Raw genomic sequence first — 12,731 nt, 5'->3', positions numbered from 1 at the left:
GAATCGTAAAGATTGATCGCAATGTTTGGATTTGTGCCGTTTTCTGAACGGTTGGAAAGGTCTTCTTTCGCAATACATATATATCATCATTACCAAAACTTGACCCGAACAGTCGTTAGTTTACCGTGGCGTCGAGTTGACAGACGCGGATTATCAGATCACACGAGACGCGAAGCGTCGAGTTTGATTTGATGATCCGCGCCTGCCAACGAGACGTGATCCAACTCTCTCGGATCAAGTTACTGTAGTAATGATATATTTATTACATTAATGATATTTTTTTTAATAGATCTACCCCTTATGTATTTGTAAGATAATAAATGCAATCCAACACAAGTACGCAGTTTTGTTTGTGACGCGATCGATATTTTCCACAAAAAAGTTGCGTTGATGCATTATGACGTCATCAGTTTCAGAAAATATTAAACCAGTGTGGTGATCGGAAAATCTTGTGAAATCAACACTCAAAAAACGAAACATTGATGTGGGTATTTAATAAAAGGTATTCCCTGGAGTTTTATGAGTACCATTTTACTATAAATATAGTCGATGTTTCGTTCAATCTTAGCCGTGCACTGTCCAGAGATATATGGATTGTTTGTGTGCGTCTTGAAGTCGTCGGGTCATCCTTTTCTATTCATTCCAGCTTCAAAAATTCCTTTGCGCCCAATCTAAATAATTAATTAACCTTTTCGGTTGTTACTCCACTTTGATTTGGTGCTAATACACTGGCGAAAAGATAAATGTTTAAAATTTCATTTCACGAGAACTGAGCCTTTATATTTCTTTCATAAAAATAAGGCCTTCCTCTCATGAAAACTCCCCACTTTTAGAATTTCTTTACGATGATAAAGTGCTGTGTGGCGTGTGCATTGGAAGATATGACTGGGCTGCACACTCCACCCCCCCCCCCCCCCCACACACCCCACCCCCATTTGCTTGGAAGTCGTTTCGTTTAAAATAACATTCCATTGTCCCATGATGGAAGTTTAATCAGGACATAGTCTTGTACATGTAATGTTGTAAACTTTCTTTCTTTTTTGAATTTCCTTCTTTATAAACTGTCTTACTGTTATGCCCTCTGGGCCCAAAATTGGAATAAACTTATCTTATCTTATCTGTAATGTGCACCCCCCCCCCCTGAAAAATTTCTGGATGCGCCACTACAATAGTCGATAGAAATAGTAGGATTCTGAATATCACTAGGATATCAAATATCACTAGGATATCAAATATCACTAGGGAGGACGAGATCAAGTCTTAGATATGTTGAAAATTGAAAGTTAATTTTTATTTAATATTTAAAAATCCACAAGTTTAAACATGAACATATAAATGAGCTATGAAATGTTAAAGTGATTTATATAGGCCCAATGGGCCGGGCACGAGCTGTACAGTTATCTTAATTTTGTAAGTCAGCATGTTATAAATTATGTACAAGTCACTGTAATAAACGATTTACTTAATTTACTTACCATTGTAAATTGGTATCTGCCACCCGGTAAATTCAAAATTCACTAGACCACATTAAGATATGCATCAAACGAATTTAATGTTATTGTAATTACCAATTATCTATTTCATTTAAAAGGGATTGCAACTAGAAAGACTTTAAATATTTGGATAATCACTTCTTCTTGATTAAATAATGTATAAAAGGACAGTAGGTAGAATATTCACAACTTAAAACGTGAATACGAGAAAGCTGCTTTACCTATTTTTTGATTTATCAATGCCCATACCGATTCTTGTGAAAAATATGATTGGAAATAAAACTTACTAGTATTGATTAATGCAGTGTGTAGTAGTCTAAGAACACATGCAGAGGTATATAAAATCTTATCTTAATAATCTATTTGATTTATATCGGAGTTATTCGGCGTGATTTGCACGAACACAATAGATTATTACACTTATTCGTCAAATCTCAATCAGACGTCCGACCGGAATATTGTGCATCTTTAAAAAAAAAAACCAACCATTGATTTATTGCTTATGAATTATAAGCAAGTATAGAGGTAGAAATCGCCACGCATTCAACTTTTCATGCCTTGAGGATATTAAAATGCGCACTGTCGTAAGAAGCATGAGAAACGTATACACTCGAATTTTTCAGTGAAATAAACGTCTTGCAACACAATCGGTGACGTAACGCGATTGTTCCATAGATACGCAGTGTTTTAGCGCGTAAACCAGGAAACAGCAATAAAATTGTGAATAATTTAGAAGGTGGGTCTTGTAATCATGCCAGTCGGAAAAAGTATCCTGATGACCCCGGATCCATATCACACACCCGGGTAAGTTAATTACATATGATTCATAATTAACAAAGCGTTTTTAATTAGCAGAATATTTACTGTGGGGTAATGGTACGCAAAACTGATTGCAAACTATTTCGATCAAATGAGCAGGAATTTTTTTTCTTTATGCAAATATAAGCAGATAGTATACAATATTTGCAAACATTTGCACGCTAAGACAGCCGGTGAATAAGGTTTCCAAGGATATGAGGAATAAATATATAAATTTCATTTTGTTTATTGTCTGTGTAAAATCTTGGTGACAATGGAAACATATCTAATGCATAAATATTTATAGTAGAAACCGACGTCCATAATACTATCACTCGTTGGATTAGAATATTTAAATACACATATGAAAAAAGCAATAACAGAATGTAGAATTTTATTCATTAAATGTTTAAGGGGCAAATTAAGCACTAATGACCCATTGACCGACCGCATTGATAAGTATTGACTGAATTTTGCGGTGCACAGTGAATCGAGAAAAAAAATCTTCGCCTGGGAGAGAAACTGTATTAATTTCAATTGTGTTTGGTTTTGAAATCAATATGCCCACTGAGAACAAATCTTATTCATGTCATTTAAATACTGTGTATTTGAAAATCCAATAAAGACTTTCCATGTTTTTCATACGAGGGGAATATGTATATCGATATTCAGATTGATTTTGTTTCAAACCGTAATGAAACGGGGTTTCACTGATGTGCCGTAATTTCTGTTGCAAGTTGAGGGGTGAGACATTTTTGAGCTTTAATTCATTGTTCCTTACGCCGATATTCCACACGTGAACTTCCGTTAAAGATAAACAACTCAGAGGGGAGATAATGAGTACAGGCATCGGTCCATGTGGACTTGATACAGAAAAACCACTGTCATTGAAAAAAGTATTATTGAAATCCATGATGAAAAACCTTCCCAAGTCCTTTTACTCGTAAGCATATTCAAAGATGATTAAATGAATAAAGAAACAAGAGCTACTCGGTCCACAACATTCAGCTGAATACCACGCAGCACTCTCTGTCGGATCTTGTTTGCATGACATCATTATTCCGACTAAATCTGCCATGGGTGAAGATGAGAGCAACGGATCGGGACCTTTGACTTTCAATGTATTAGTAGCATGTCCTATTCAGAGTCACTAGAAAAACAATTTTCGCCAGGGCTGATGACTGGAAAATTGACTATTTTATGAAAATGTTCAGCTTTATCCCAGCCATAGTCAGAAGCCACCGTCTTCGAATACGTATCATTATCAATTATATACAGCGTGCAGTATTTTTATATACATGTACAGCGTAAAGTATTTTTATATACAACGTACAGTATTTTTATATACAGCGTACAGTATTTTAATATACAGCGTACAATATTTTTATACAGCGTACAGTATTTTTATATACAGTATACAATACTTTTATACAGCGTACAGTGTTTTTGAAGAAAAGGCGGAGTTTTGTCCTAACTAGTCAGAAACACCTATTCTGAAGAAATTGAAAAATTTACAACTGGCAAACATTCATTTCCATCACATAAAAACTTGCTTGAGTCTTTCTTTTCATTAAGTTTGCATGATGACCTACGATGTGTTTTTTTTTTGGACAATCACGATATGAATACATTCAATGAATACGATTATTTTTAAATCTACATCCAGCCATTTTCAGTCTTGGCACTTTAACACTGTATTGAATCTTTTACGGTATTGAGGTTTCCATGAGTACACTCTCACAAGTTTATTGATGTACCCGTAAAAGCAAATGGATATGCGGATGTTCAGTGCTGATGGATGTGAGGAAGGCTATACCGAATAACACAGACCACGCGTCTATAATCGAGCACTGGGAAAGCCGACGTCTCCGGCTAATCGAACTATATCGAGAAGTTCATCTCTGGAACTTGTACAACTATAATGGAATTTCAAGTACTATATTACTGAAAATGATTTCGTATGAAATTCTAATATACATGTATATGACGAATTAAGTATAATCATTTATAGCTAAGTAGAACGTTTTAAAAGCAAACAAAAATCAGAAATGATGTGAGAGTGACCAGAATATTTGTATCGGTATGCATATCACTAACTCGAGAATCTGGAAAGTTGTCAAATAACCACACGCCGTATGCACAGCGAGCACGTCATTGATCCACAGTGTGCCATTGTCTCTGTGTTTTAGAATTAGCGAAAAAAAGAAGCTTATCTTGATCTGTGTCGTTAATTGTTCAAATGAAACTAACAATTAAGAGTTTACCTTGTGTTTACAGATATGGCGGGTTTTGTCCCCAGTTTAAATTCCAGTTAGGTGAAACCTTCGGGAAGACCACCAATAAGTTATTGAAGGACTCCAGAGTGGTGACTTCTGGTAAATTAGTTCTCAAAGATATTAAACCCGTGAGGCCGGACTCCGCCTCCAATACCAGGCTACTGAAGAAACGGGCCCAGGGCTTGGGAGACCAGAAACTAGTAGATAAAATGGTGCCTGGATATGCCGGTAACTAAAACTTTTTTCTTCAAACAATTCTTAAGAATTATCAAAGTGCTGGTATAAAGTATTTTGTTTCATTAAAGAACATTTGTTACATTATGAAGACAGTGCATACTTAAACAATTATGTTTGAAACCAGGTTGGTTCCAAGAGAGAAAAATAGTTATCTGGCGGCCACTATATACAATAGTTTTCTCACCTGACGCCAACAATCTTCCGTAATTATACTGTAAAAAACAGTTTGTACATGTACATGAAATTAAGTCTCCAAAACGAAGTTTGGAGACTTATTGTTTTTGCTCGGTTCTTATCCTTCTTCCGTTTGTTGTTGTTAATAGATATTCAAAGATATAAGCTAATGTATCTAGTTGTGCAGAAATGTTTTTGTTTTCAGATTGAAGGGGGTTAGGATAAATGTTTAGGGGGATCAAATGGGGGTGGGGTGTAAGATAGAACTCTATGGGGAAAATTAATTTCAAAATTGAACAGATATAACTTGACCTATATGATAGATAAAGTCCTTAGTTCCTGAGGAGAGCCTGCCAGGGCCTACAAACTAGTATTAAGGTCAATAACTCCAATGACCTTGACCTCTAACCATGAACCCAGGACTAATAGCGACATGGGATCTTCAGAAATAATAAGAGGATGATAGGACGTATAAACTAGTATCAAGATGCAGACATGGAATCTTCAGAAATGATGAAAGGATGATGGCATCTAAGAATTAGTTTCAAGGTCAAGTGATTCCAGTGACCTTGATTTTTAACCTTGGTCATATAAACTTAGAACCGGGGCTGTTAGACATGTGATCTTCAGAAACAATGAGAGAATGTAGGGACCTACAAACTAGGATCAAGGTCAAGTGACACTAGTTTTACTGAAGGAAAAAAAGGGATTTTTTGAAAATTTTCAAAATCAAGGTATTTGCGATCTAAATTTTAAAAATAAAATTAAAATTGGCATGGATTTTGTGCATGGGAGTTAATTAATGTGTGTGTGTGTGGGGGGGGGGGGGGTACTTTAGCAATTGGTCTTATTTATAGTGTTTTATTTTGGTAATTTTACTGATATAAGATGATATGCCATATTGTCATTTCATTTCATTTAATTGTGATTTATTCTCTTCTTACCCTTGTAAAGCGCCTCAGAGTAATTTGTTATATATAAGGCCCTATATGAATTTTATTATTAGTATTATATTATTTTTTGCATCATCATTATTATTGTATAGTACTCAGGAAAAGCCCATTTTTACACAGCCAGTTGTACTTCGTTTGGGAGACTATAATCGGCATATTATAATCATATTTAATTTTTTCTTAAAATATACCTCTACCATGAATTTTCCCCTGTACTCATATATTCCTACATTCTGGCATATAGATATGTCTTCAATTTTATGTTGAAATTCAGTGAAATAATAAGATTTTCTACTTTCTAGTAATCAAATACATCATTTTTGACGCTCACTTTTTAAGTTCTGAAAACTAACATTAATATCTTCTAGGGTTTATACCGAAGGGCCAGCACTACTTTGGGAACAGTTTTTCACTCAACTGTAAAAACGCCATTGAAGATTTTAATGAAGATCAACAGGCACACGTAGACAAGAGAAATGAACTGAAACTTACAACTGCTCTTCAAACCGGAAGCCCTGTACCACAAGGAAATTCATTAAGACTTCCGGTAAGAGGAACGTTCAGCATTCGCGTTACAAGGGTGATAAATCGTAGACTGGTTTGGGGTAAATACAAGATGTTAATGGGTCATAACGTTCACCCGAGTCATCCTCGCCATACACAAATGAGACTCAAAAGTTTTAGTATAAAAGTCCAACAGTACGCCAAGACCTTACAGTCACTGGACAACTAATACTGGGACACTGCATGTCTGGGCTGTGGAAAGGGTAAAAAAGACCAACAATTATCCCGCGCCATCTAGCGTTAATTCAGATAGTGTCTGGGTTGTTTTTTTTTGCACGCCATCTAGCGACAATTCAGTTAATGACTGTTGATTTGGCATCGATGATCGTTGGTTTTGCAAGGGAGTCTGTTGATTTTATTTTAAGCTGGTTTGTTTTGTATTTTAGTGTTTTTGAAAATTGTTTGTTTGTTTTTCATTAACGTCTTTTTTTTTACCCTTTCCGCCGCCCATACATGTCTCAGAATATTTGCATATCACCTTGACAAATCGCAATTATTTTGTGGCTTTTAAAGATTCCAAATGATTGCAAGAGGTGATTTTTGGATCTCTAGCTCAATCTTGGCTAAGTGGTGGTAGGTTATGATATGTATAAATCTTCTCCTATATGACATGTACATAATTATAGATCCTTGGATATCTCCGTTAAATATGTATATCCAACATACATTCCTATGCAAAATTTAAAAACCGCCGTGACTGCGGGGGTCATGTTTCGATCAAACTTGAATGTAAACTACATGAGCGTTCTTGGATATTGGATACAAATTGTACCCTAGAGGTGTTCGGAATATTTTTTTAATTTTTAGGAATCCACATCATGGCGCTGCCCTGGGTCTTGGGATTAAAATTCGAACAAAATTGAATCTACTCTATACGAGGGTGCTTTATTTCTTTATTTGACTACACGCATTGTTCATGTTGAAAATATTTTTAAAGAATTTGAATTTTCACATCATTACATTCCTCTGTAAAAGAAATTCCTATTGTGAACCTGTTAGGGCTTCTGGTTTGGGAGGGGTGTTGGGTGTTGAATATATACTACATGACGATCCTTAATGTTTTGGCATTTACTTGGATACTGGGCCTCATTGTTTATGTTAATCTAATTGCGGCATCGAACTATCGTAACCGGTTGCGGTAGCTCAGTGGTAGAGCGTTCGTAACCGGGAGGTCATGAGTTCGAGCCCCGCTCGTGCCATAGTCGCGTCAAATTCAAGATGGTATTCAGAACAGTCTCGTTCAACCAAACACTCTGCTGTTTCCGCAAATCTCCGACAAGCAGAGAGTCTAGTAAAGACTCAACGATAAGATAATGTTTGTAACGTCAGAACGAGGCTAACCAAAATATCGGTATTTAATTTGATTGGTTGATTCCTAAATACCTCCAGAAATTTGTAATAGATGGAATTTGCCGTTTAAGCTTAAGTATTTACAACTAGAGCGTTTAAAAACTGTTAAAAAAGGAAAGGATTTATTTGCAGTTCTACCTACGGGATATGGTAAAACCGTTTTGTATTCAATTTTAAATACCAAAATTACTTTGGGAGGCAAAAGTGAAAGTACAATTTCCAGCTGACAACGATTGCAGTTTTCCTATTGTACGTCAGTAATGATTTACCCATTAGTATCATTAATGAAGGATCAACTAATTAACATCAAAACTCGGAATTGACTGTTTATGTTAGAGAGAATCAAACCGAAACTGAATTAGCGTTCTCTAGCGGTAACAGTTATTATCTGATGTTACAATCGTTATCGTGAGTCTTTATAAGACTATCTGCTCGTCGGAGATTTACGGAGACAACCGAGCGTCTGGTTGCACGAGAGTAAGAATTACGGGTCTCTCTGAGACGGCAGGCGTTGGAACGTTAAAGAACCCGCACTGCTATAGCCCTGAGCGCTGAGCATACATGTAGATCTAAAGTGGTACATGTACTTCACCTACAGCTGGTCACGTCTCAAAATGAGTAAAAAAAAATTTCGACGGGACGTAAAACAGCGAACAATCAATCTATGTCATCGTATAACATAACGTGCCTTTGTCCGTTGGGATGAAGTAATTTGATATTCTGTCATCATTTGATGTTTTAGGATATACGCAGTAGATACCTTACCCCTTTACAACCTATTGCGAGGGAACCCAAACCCTTTGTCTCCAAACACACCGCTCTTCCATCTTTGTCGCCGTATTACTTAGAGAATGACAGTCCATGGAAGAATTTTATATCAGGTAAGTTTAAGTTACACCCGATGCATTTTATCGGATGAATACATTGCAGAAGATGTATGATGTATATATGTGTCTATGCTTAGTTTAAACATCTGGTTTTAAAATCTCCATTACGTAGGTTATTCGGGATTTGTTCCCCGAAGTCGCGGCCAGGTGGGAATGAGTTATCCAATGACAACACACCTAGCTCTCAATGAATTCACAGACGATCTCCGATCTCAATCAGTTCCAGCTTCAAAGAGCGTTAATTTTGCTAGACCCACCACTCAATTGAGGGATGGTAAACCTATTTACCTGAAAGAAACGGGAATTGTCCCCCATTACACAGGACATGTTCCAGGTATGAATAATTTTTATAAACGTTGATGAAAGTGAACCGATAATCTTTTTAACGACTGATGAAACAATGACTTTGCGTTTTATAGGCTGTATGTACAAAGCAAGGAAATAATTTAGACGTTTATATAACCAAAACCAAAACTATTAATTCCCGCATTAACAAGTACATAGCTGTGACCCCACAAAATAAGCCATATTCTATCTATAGTGTAAATCAGAATACTAGTAAATGTTAATTAAGTATAAAGCTAAATTCCTTTTTATGGTAAAAAAGAATCTATCAATGCAGCATACCATTTTGAAATTTTTCTTCATAAGTTCTTCTGTGTTCCTCGAGATCAACGCTAGATAAAAATCTTCTGATTTAGGGATGAGGCTGGTTGGATTAGTTTAGGGGTGGCGTTGGTTGGATTAGTTTAGGGATGGGGTTGGTTGGATTAGTTTAGGGATGAGGTTGGATGGATTAGTTTAGGAGTGAGGTTGATTGGATTAGTTTAGGAGTGAGGTTGGTTGGATTAGTTTAGGGATGAGGTTGATTGGATTGGTTTAGGAGTGAGGTTGGTTGTATTAGTTTAGGGATGAGGTTGGTTGGATTAGTTTAGGGATGGGGTTGGTTGGATTAGTTTAGGGATGGGGTTGGTTGGATTAGTTTAGGAGTGAGGTTGGTTGGATTGGTTTAGGGATAAGGTTGGATGGATTAATTTAGGGATGGCGTTGGTTGGATTAGTTTAAGGATGGCGTTGGTTGGATTAGTTTAGGAGTGAGGTTGATTGGATTAGTTTAGGAGTGAGGTTGGTTGGATTAGTTTAGGAGTGAGGTTGGTTGGATTAGTTTGGATTAGTTTAGGAGTGAGGTTGATTGGATTAGTTTAGGAGTGAGGTTGGTTGGATTAGTTTAGGAGTGAGGTTGGTTGGATTAGTTTAGGAGTGAGCTTGGTTGGATTAGTTTAGGAGTGAGGTTGGTTGGATTAGTTTAGGGATGGCGTTGGTTGGATTAGTTTAGGGATGGGGTTGGTTGGATTAGTTTAGAGATGGGGTTGGTTGTTTTAGTTTAGGGATGGCGTTGGTTGGATTGGTTTAGGTATGGGGTTGGTTGGATTAGTTAAGGGATGGCGTTGGTTGGATTGGTTTAGGTATGGGGTTGGTTGGATTAGTTTAGGGATGGCGTTGGTTGGATTGGTTTAGGTATGGGGTTGGTTGGATTAGTTAAGGAGTGAGGTTGGTTGGATTAGTTTAGGGATGGCGTTGGTTGGATTAGTTTAGGAGTGAGGTTGGTTGGATTAGTTTAGGGATGACGTTGGTTGGATTAGTTTAGGAGTGAGGTTGGTTGGATTAGTTTAGGGGTGAAGTTGATTGGATTAGTTTAGGGATGAGGTTGGTTGGATTGGGTTAGGGGTGCGGTTGGTTGGATGTAGGTGTACAACTTTTACACATGAAGATACGTCACCAGCTTTATGGGGTGTCTGACCATGCTATGCGCAACCAGCGAATTTCTTTATTGTGCCGTCGTCTACTGTGGTGCGATACCTAGATTGTTAAGGTGTCACCCGGAAGGCGGTCACTACCGCGACATTCACTTCCAGTTCCGAGCCCATGGAAAAGGAACAGTCGCTACGTATATATGTATGACGCGGTCGGAGCTCAAACTCACGATTTCCGATCACGAAGCGGGCATGCTACCGCTTAGGCTACGTTTCTGAAACAATGAAACGGAAAATGGATGCATCTCCATATCATCATAATTTGTTCAAACGTTTTTCTAGTTGCCTCTCGGAAGTGTTGTTGGTTTTTGAAGCTATTCGACGAGACAAATCGACTTCTCCACTACTTCTTTGTCCAAGTCATCATACATATATCGTCGACTGCCCTATTTCGGTGACTGACCAGAATCGGTGACCTTTTGTTTACGTGTTCGCGTTGTCGTTTCCGGGTGTAGATCGCCGTAGTGTTTGCAAACCTATATAGAGTGCGTCTTCAATTTTTTTCCGAAAATGAACCACTAGAAGGAGAGTATGCAAAAAATCAACACGAGCACCCCAAAAATAAGCCCATTTACTTATTACTTTTTCAAGGAAACCTTCAAATTGATATAAAGTATACCAGCAGTCTAGAAATTTACACTATATTATTTTATTCATTGACGTTTAGTTGCACATTTTTCCTGTATATACGTTTTAACAGTTACAAACTTTTGGTAAACCTATATTAACAATGATCACCGAAATAGGTGACGTCACCGTTTTAGGACCACAAAGTGACATGTTTTTTGTTACGAAAATATATTCAATTAACGTACCAACGGAGTTGGAATTTTTGGATGAATGTAAAGGAATTTAATTACTTTAATGGTAGGAGTATTATTTATTTATTTAATCCAAGTGATTAATGAGAAAATCGCGGTTTATCACTAAGGTCACCGAAACTTATACGATACGTAGTACAAATGTATCTCAGTGATCCTGCAGAAAAGTTGTTACTTTTGAAGCGATCTGCATGGCTGCATAGGAGTTTTCAAGTCGAAAAGGAGATTTCATGAATATCTAAAAGTATGTCATTCCTTGCATGCCTTGGCTGCGTCATAAACCCATGACGTAAAAATATGTGGCGACTGCTCCTCCGCCAAACGCTCGTCATTTAGAAGCGAGAGCCGCGTGTCGTTTTGGCGAGACTTTATAAACTGAGGGCCCATTTAGTGGCGTAATAAAGAACCCTCACAGCTACGGTCCTGGGTGCCACGTAGAAAATTAAATTTCTGGCGCTTCACCTACAGCTGGCGACCTTTTGATATTAGTGGAAAAACATTCGAAGGGACGGAAAACAAGCAACGACCTAACTTATAGAGGGGCTGGCTTGTGATCAATCTCCTAACTACAATAGGGAATACAAAATAGAGAGTTGGGCAAAACACGGACCCCTGGATATACCAGAGGTGGGATCAGGTGCCTAGGAGTAGTTAAACATCACCTGTCGACCGGTCACACCCACCTTGAGCCCTATGACATCTTGATCAGGGAAACGTAGTAATCCGTAGTCAGAATCAGTGTGTCAAGAACGGTCTAACAATGGGTATGAAACACGTCAGACAGCATTTGACCCAATGACAGGTTGTACTGGCAAACTAGACCGTATAGAATTTGCGAAATATGCTGACTTTAAACGAGACTGTTATTGAAGCCAGGTGAATGATTCAGGCTCTTGTGAACGTTTACCTCAATTATAATTTTCGCTTTTGTAGGTCAGAAGTTCCGACATGGCAATACGTTTGGACACAGCACAGAAAACGCGCTCGGAAACAAAATAACAATCTAGATAAACATTCTGAAACACAAGACAACGCAATCAACATTTCAGGAATGACATTTAATTATGGAGTGATTGATTTTACAATTTTTCATAACGATATACCATTCATCTTTGGCTACCGAGACTATTAGTCTACCGATAATATTACAGTATTCTGAAAGCAGTATTATATATATTTATTTAACCATTGTACATGATATAATCACTTGATCACTGTATTCGTTGTATATTTTAGAAATATTTTGCATATGTAAATGTGTTTTCTTTTGCATGGTTTATTAATAAATTGGTTAACCTAGAGAACGAAGGAAATTCGAGAACCATGTTTGGGCATACCTAGATAACAAAACAGAAATAGGTTGGG

General features: G+C 37.2%; 1 protein-coding gene across 1 annotated transcript; it reads left to right on the top strand.

Annotated features, from left to right (window-relative positions):
- The first annotated feature begins 1,949 nt into the window (after window positions 1-1,949).
- Window positions 1,950-12,679, top strand: LOC125667624 (protein FAM166B-like). Its single transcript, XM_048901218.2, has 6 exons — window positions 1,950-2,297; window positions 4,569-4,795; window positions 6,300-6,478; window positions 8,588-8,726; window positions 8,845-9,066; window positions 12,300-12,679. The coding sequence occupies exons 1-6, from the start codon at window positions 2,245-2,247 to the stop codon at window positions 12,371-12,373; spliced, it is 894 nt and encodes a 297-aa protein (XP_048757175.1). The 5' UTR covers window positions 1,950-2,244; the 3' UTR covers window positions 12,374-12,679.
- Window positions 12,680-12,731: the final 52 nt, after the last annotated feature.

This window comes from Ostrea edulis, chromosome 2 (assembly GCF_947568905.1).
Source record: "Ostrea edulis chromosome 2, xbOstEdul1.1, whole genome shotgun sequence".
NCBI classification, from domain to species: Eukaryota; Metazoa; Mollusca; class Bivalvia; order Ostreida; family Ostreidae; genus Ostrea; species Ostrea edulis.
Note: the sequence above shows the minus strand (reverse complement) of the source record. Positions and strands in the feature narration are given on the sequence as shown.